This window comes from Glycine soja, chromosome 8 (genome assembly GCF_004193775.1).
Source record: "Glycine soja cultivar W05 chromosome 8, ASM419377v2, whole genome shotgun sequence".
Lineage (NCBI taxonomy): Eukaryota > Viridiplantae > Streptophyta > Magnoliopsida > Fabales > Fabaceae > Glycine > Glycine soja.
This window is the reverse complement of record NC_041009.1, coordinates 42482493-42489115: the sequence shown is the minus strand read 5'-3', so window position 1 is coordinate 42489115 and position 6623 is coordinate 42482493. Positions and strand designations below refer to the sequence as shown.

General features: G+C 32.8%; 1 protein-coding gene across 1 annotated transcript; it reads left to right on the top strand.

The window, feature by feature from the left end:
• Window positions 1-755: 755 nt before the first annotated feature.
• Window positions 756-6384, top strand: LOC114423310 (polyamine oxidase 2-like). Its single transcript, XM_028390015.1, has 10 exons — window positions 756-1149; window positions 2236-2351; window positions 3037-3125; window positions 3223-3336; window positions 3486-3573; window positions 3684-3769; window positions 3861-3963; window positions 4641-4738; window positions 4828-5257; window positions 5805-6384. The coding sequence occupies exons 1-10, from the start codon at window positions 1110-1112 to the stop codon at window positions 6111-6113; spliced, it is 1473 nt and encodes a 490-aa protein (XP_028245816.1). The 5' UTR covers window positions 756-1109; the 3' UTR covers window positions 6114-6384.
• Window positions 6385-6623: the final 239 nt, after the last annotated feature.

The following is a 6623-nucleotide window of genomic DNA, read 5'->3' as shown; positions in this document are numbered from 1 at the left end:
TATTAATGCATCTGTAATTAATTTAATATAAATAAAATTAAACAATGTTTCCCAAAATTAACTGAAAAATTAGTTTATAATTTAAAGTTTTAAAAAATATTTTATTAAATTATAAGTATTTAATAAAATTAGATGTTAAAATAATTGAAAAATATTAATTAATAAAAAATAATAATATCATGATTTATTTTTAAAAAATAAAAAAAAATTAAATAAATATATTAAAGATAAAAATAAAAAATATACAAATTAGAAGTTAATATTTTATAAATATTATTTCAAGTAATATTTTAGAAAATGTTAAAACTATTAAAAGAAACTTATTTAATAAATAGGTAAATAAATTTGTTTAATTAGTTAAAAATGAACTAAAGTATGCTGCTGCGAGTATAATCTTAAAAATAAAACAAAAATATCCTTAATTTGATGGAAAAAATTACGCAATTAACTGATTTAAGTAATAAAATGTATTACTAAAAGATACCATCGGTTAAGAAAATCAGTTGCAAATTACTACATATAACTGAAAGTTCTTTTGGTGTCTTAATCTGATTTTGATTCCTGTGCATTCATGACCGATGCGTAATAATAAAAGTTTTTTGTTGCGTTCCAAATTACCAAGAACGCAAACCACGTGTCAAATTTCCATAAGAAGTTACTCTCACGCATGTCTCCAGCGCGTGAACTTGACGCTCCAGTTTTGCTTAGACAACGACCAGCATTTGAACAAATTCTATAAATCTTAGACCAGTATTGCTTTCCGATATCGCTCCTCAACCGTTCTTCTTCTTTTTCTCTCTCTAGAATTTTTTTTCTCTCTCTCTCTCTCCCATCTCTCGGAAAATTTTTCAGAGCTTCCTAAAGCCTTTAGAATTCTCTGGAACCTTTTTGTTCGTCCGCCGAGGATCGCAATTCCTCCAAATCGTCGTCACTCGTCGCTTAGTTCGGTTCTAACTGCATGAACTGGTTCGGGAAGCTGGATTCATCATCGTCGAACTTGAACTTCAATCACTTCGTTACTTGTCTGTTGATTTTTATCCTCCATTTTTCGCCTCAATCGCTCTCTTCCACCTTCAATAGTAACACTAATCTCGAATTTAATTCCGAATATGGAGTCGAGAACTAAGAGTAATCCCCAATTAACAAGAGGTTTGCTTTTGATCAATTTTTATTTTTATTTTTTATACTTTTAAATTTTTTAAATTATTTTTTGCCTTTTCAAATGTCGGTGGTGGCTTCGTGTGCGAGTTAGTTTACATAATTGACATTATTATTTTAATAAATAGTTGTGGTGAGAAAAGAAAAGAAGGTTTTTAATTTTTAATTTTATTTTGTTAGGTTTTATTGTTGAAATGCTGATGGAAAGGTTTGCGTGTATCAGAAACAGTGAGAGCACGTGTTAGCCTACCAGACGCCGACTTATACCTGTTTTTGGATATTATATTTATATTTAATTCAATACTTAAAATATAAGTTTATTATAATAAACGTTTTAAAAATATATTTGGAAAATCAATTTCTCTTTTTGTAGTTTAAGCAAAAGCAAACTCAATAAAGTTTTCTTATGGATATGATTTAGATTAAATAAACCGAAAATACTAGTGGACACCTCTGCCTTCATAGTGAGGGTAAGAAATGAGAGAGAAACGATGATCTTAAAGAAACATTTTTAAGTTTTATACTTTTTTATAGTTGAATTTTATTTAAGTTTATATTCTACAACGAATATTTTTTAAATCAATTTCTTGTAGTTTATAATATAAATGTTTTAGACTCACATGGTACGACGATTAGTTAGGAGAAAAGTCAGTTGTTTTATATCTGTACGCTATTGTTTTGTATATACCAAATGTGTACACCAAATCTTTGTTAGGAGATTTGAAAAAAGCAACTGTTTTTTCGTAGTTTGTAAACTATATACACTAATGAATTTAGGAAATGATTTTGATATTTACCGACCATACTTTTTGATAAATAATCCATCATGGTACAAAAATAATGTTCATATGAGGTTAGAGATAATTATAAGATAAGATAGATAATGTAATGAAAAGAGGTAAGGAGAAAAGTAATAAATTTTAGGAATAATATAATATATTATTTTACACCCATAAGGCCATGATCACTCTGGTTTCTTTAAAAATTGAAGGAATGATTTGAAAATTGTCTTTTAATGTTCTATGTTCTACTGTGTCTGATGAAATCTTTGTTTCTTCTCCCCTTTAATTATTGTAGCTCTTTGCTATGCAAACGATGGCAATCAGCAGGGAAGGTCACCATCTGTTATTGTCATTGGTGGTGGCATGGCTGGGATTGCTGCTGCTCGTTCGCTCCATGATGCTTCGTTACAGGTAACTGATCTAATTGTATGATTTATTTGAATTTTTGTTATACCTGTATGTTACCCTATTGAAAAAACAATACTTTATAAGATATAACTTAAAATATAGTTTCATAGGTGTACTTATAGTGTTCGTCTCCAATCACAAATGGAGTTTTACCTTTGTTAATTGTTACCCTTCAACGTAAACTTTATTACTTGTCTTTATGATTACTTGAATTACCAAGATGAAACTCTAATTCTGATTGTTAAGAGATTGTCCAAAGTTTGAAGTAAATTGCATTATTTCACTGAAAAAATTGGTGGGTTAATTTAATCAATGATTAAGATTATCCCCTGTTTTGGGTCAATTTTATAGGTTATTTATGGGTTTGTTGAATAGAAGCTTGTAATGTTCTGGACTTCTAGGGAAGTGTCCTGGGTGATGCTAGTCAGTTTAGAATTCAGCTGGTTTTGTACTCACATTTGGGTGAATAAGATTCTACAAAACGCATGAAAGCAGCAAATGATCATTGGGGTCACATCTTTTTTTTATGAACCTGTCAGAAATTCGTGAGTTTGCGCAAGCACATCATGAAGTGGCAAAATAACTTAATAACTTTCAAGGATTGTGGTGTTGTGTGCTGCTTAATTGTAAACTTGAACTTACATGGCCTCAATTATTAAATGGTGCCTATGTTTTAATTTTTGGTCAGGTTGTTCTCTTAGAGTCAAGGGAAAGAATTGGTGGCCGAATTCACACTGATTACTCATTTGGTTTTCCTGTGGACATGGGAGCATCATGGTAAAGCTACTTCTCTTTATCTGCTTATTATGAGAATGTAAAATTTCTTCCATTTTTTTATTTGTTTTTTTAGTACTAAAAGTTACACATTTTTCAGGTTGCATGGAGTTTCCAATGAAAATCCACTGGCTTCGGTGATTGGGAGGCTAGGTCTACCCCTTTACCGTACTAGTGGGGATAATTCCATACTCTATGACCATGATTTGGAAAGGTAAGTATATTAGATTTTTTTGCTCTATTAATTTCTACTCCAATTGCGTAGTATAAGATTATTTCAAATATTATTTTGGCAACTATCTTGCATGCTGGAAATTACTAAATGATAGTTCCTTTTGATTGAAATTCATCAACTTCTTGCAGCTATGGACTTTTTGATATGGATGGGAAACAGGTTCCTCAAGAGTTGGTAGCAAAAGTTGGTGAAATATTTGAGGCAATTTTGCAGGAGGTATGGCATTTGTTTACTAATTTTTGTACTTAAACTGTATTTCATAGTTTCAAAGAAATTTTAGATATAAATTCCACATTTCTAAATGATCACTTAATGACAAAATGCAGACAGATAAAATAAGGCAAGAATCCAGTGAAGACATGTCTGTACTTCGTGGTCTTTCAATCGTTTTCGATAGGAAGCCAGAACTGAGGTTATTATGGGCATAAGAATTAATTTCCATGACAACATTTTGGTTTTTTAGACCTTGTAATTGATAAGATTATTTCAATTCTTGAATCCAGGTTGGAGGGGATTGCTTATAAGGTACTTCAGTGGTATTTATGTAGACTGGAGGGCTGGTTTGCTGCAGACACTGATGCTATTTCACTGAAAGGATGGGACCAGGTAATTTCAACAAATGAAGTCGAAAATCTTTTTGGTTGTATTAGTGGTTGAGTTCCAAATCAACAATTCCCCCACCCTTCCAATCACCCCTATTTTATAAACTGAATGATCTATTCTCTTTGGTGTTACATACAGGTAGCTAGGTCCTATATAATTTGTAAAGTTGTCTCATAGCCAGGTGCATGAGTCTTCAACATGCAGCCTTTCTATGACCGATAACCATGTAAATGTGTTTCCTGATCTACATACTAATAAGGTGCATGAGTCTTCAATCTTAGGCAAATTGCTGCATGTAAAAGTCAAATGAAATGCCTTCTGCCTATGATTTGAAGCAAAAGTCAACATAATAATAAGATACAATCATTATAATTTTCTTCCTCCACTGAGAATTGGTATTTATTTGTTAGGTGGATGTGGTGGGGTGTATAGGAATCCTCTGTCATCTGAATATACCATCATATTGCATGATTGTGAAAAGGTGGTCTTAACCTTTTTGGGATTTAGGGTTGAAAAATAATGCATATTAGATAGACATGACTGACCCTAATTATATATTATAGCATCCTAGCTAGAAACTTCTTAACCAACAAGTAAGCTTTTTTTTTTCTTTCTTTCTTTTGAATTACTCTTCCTTCTATAAATTATTATTATATCACTCTTCTGGTGTGTATTTACAGGAGGTACTGCTCCCTGGTGGTCATGGTCTTATGGTCCGTGGCTACTTGCCTGTTGTAAATAGCCTAGCCAAGGGTCTTGATATTCGATTGGGGCACAGGTACTTATTATTTTGAATTGTTGTTTTAAAATTTGTATGTACTGTTTTGAGTAGTTAAATTTACGGGCTTTGGAATTCCCTTTTTTCAGGGTCACAAAAGTAGTTAGGCGATATAATGGAGTAAAGGTAACTGTGGAAAATGGGAAAACGTTTTTTGCTGATGCTGCTGTTATTGCTGTCCCACTTGGGGTGCTTAAGGCGAAGAAAATATTGTTTGAGCCAAAGCTTCCAGACTGGAAGGAAGCTGCCATTGCTGATCTTGGGATTGGACTTGAGAATAAAATCATTTTACACTTTGAAAATGTGTTTTGGCCTAATGTGGAGTTCTTGGGAGTAGTTGCAGATACACCTTATGAATGTAGCTACTTCCTTAATCTCCACAAGGCCACAGGTCGTGCTGTTCTCGTTTACATGCCTTCTGGGCAGCTTGCCAAAGACGTTGAAAAGATGCCTGATGAAGCAGCTGTCAACTTCGCTTTCATGCAGCTCAAGAAGATTTTTCCAGATGCTTCTTCACCGGTAGCCATACTAATTTTGCTTCTTATTAGTTTCACTTTTAGCAGTGCAAGAAAAATGAATGCTTTCATCACTAATACATTGTCTAAAATACATAGGCCCTAATATAATTTAGCTTAATTGCAATTTTTTGTCTCTAGTACAATATGCAATTTTGATGATTTAAAATTTTTGCGATATTGGTCTCATTTTTTAAAAAATTGTGATCTTAATCTATCTGTTAATTTGTCACCCATCACTCAATGGAGATGTTGACATGTTCATGTGTTTGGTATGGTGTCAACTCCATGTGTACCACTCATGTCAGTATCTTATCGACATGTGAACTCCATGTGCAATTGCTATGTCAGCATCTTCATCAAGTTTTGAATGACCAGTTAACAGATCAACAAAAAACATGTAATTTTTATAATAGGGGACCAAAATTTTGAAATTAAAAATGGGGGGATTAATTAAGCATGCATATTGCCTATAGGGTAACAGTTTTGAAAATGTGCTTTTTTTTTTTTTTTTTAATTTTTAAAATTGGTTATTTGTTTCCACCATGCAGATTCAGTATCTTGTGTCTCGTTGGGGATCAGATATAAATTCACTAGGTTCATATAGCTATGATGCAGTTGGGAAACCCCATGAACTATATGAGAGGTTACGGGTCCCAGTAGATAACTTGTTCTTTGCAGGGGAAGCAACAAGCATGAGCTATCCAGGATCTGTCCATGGGGCATACTCCACTGGAACGATGGCTGCTGAAGATTGCCGGATGCGTGTGCTCGAGCGATATGGAGAGGTTGATTTATTCCAGCCAGTGATGGGAGAAGAGGGTTCCATGTCTATCCCACTTCAGATATCGCGTCTTTAATCGTCTTTGGGTCACAACTAGTGGACAGAAACACAATCTATCTATGCTTGTTCTTTTGTTATCAACCTATATATAAGTTATATAGCAAATGTTTTGGCAAATAGTCTTTAAGAGTATATGTCCACTTGTGAAATCACATTTTGTGTTGGATTTCCTTAGTCAGTGTTTCCAGTAACTGGTAATGTGAATATTGCGCACCTAAGAGGCGTTGTCACTTCTATCAGTATACTTATAATAAAATTGTGACAGCAATTTATGTGTTTTTCTCGTATTTTAGATTTCATCTTTTAACAGCTAACCCTGTCAGAACTCAGAATAACTTAACAGAACCTGTGTACTATAATCTTTCCTTCAAAGTATCTTTTATATTTTGTTGAAAAATCTCGTTTTATTTTTTCATCCATTTTTTGTTTAGTTTTTACGTTTTTCATCATAATTTCAAAGATCATCCCCCACCAGGGATCCTGTAACAATAATGCTACAATATTCATGCAAAACATAATAAATAGA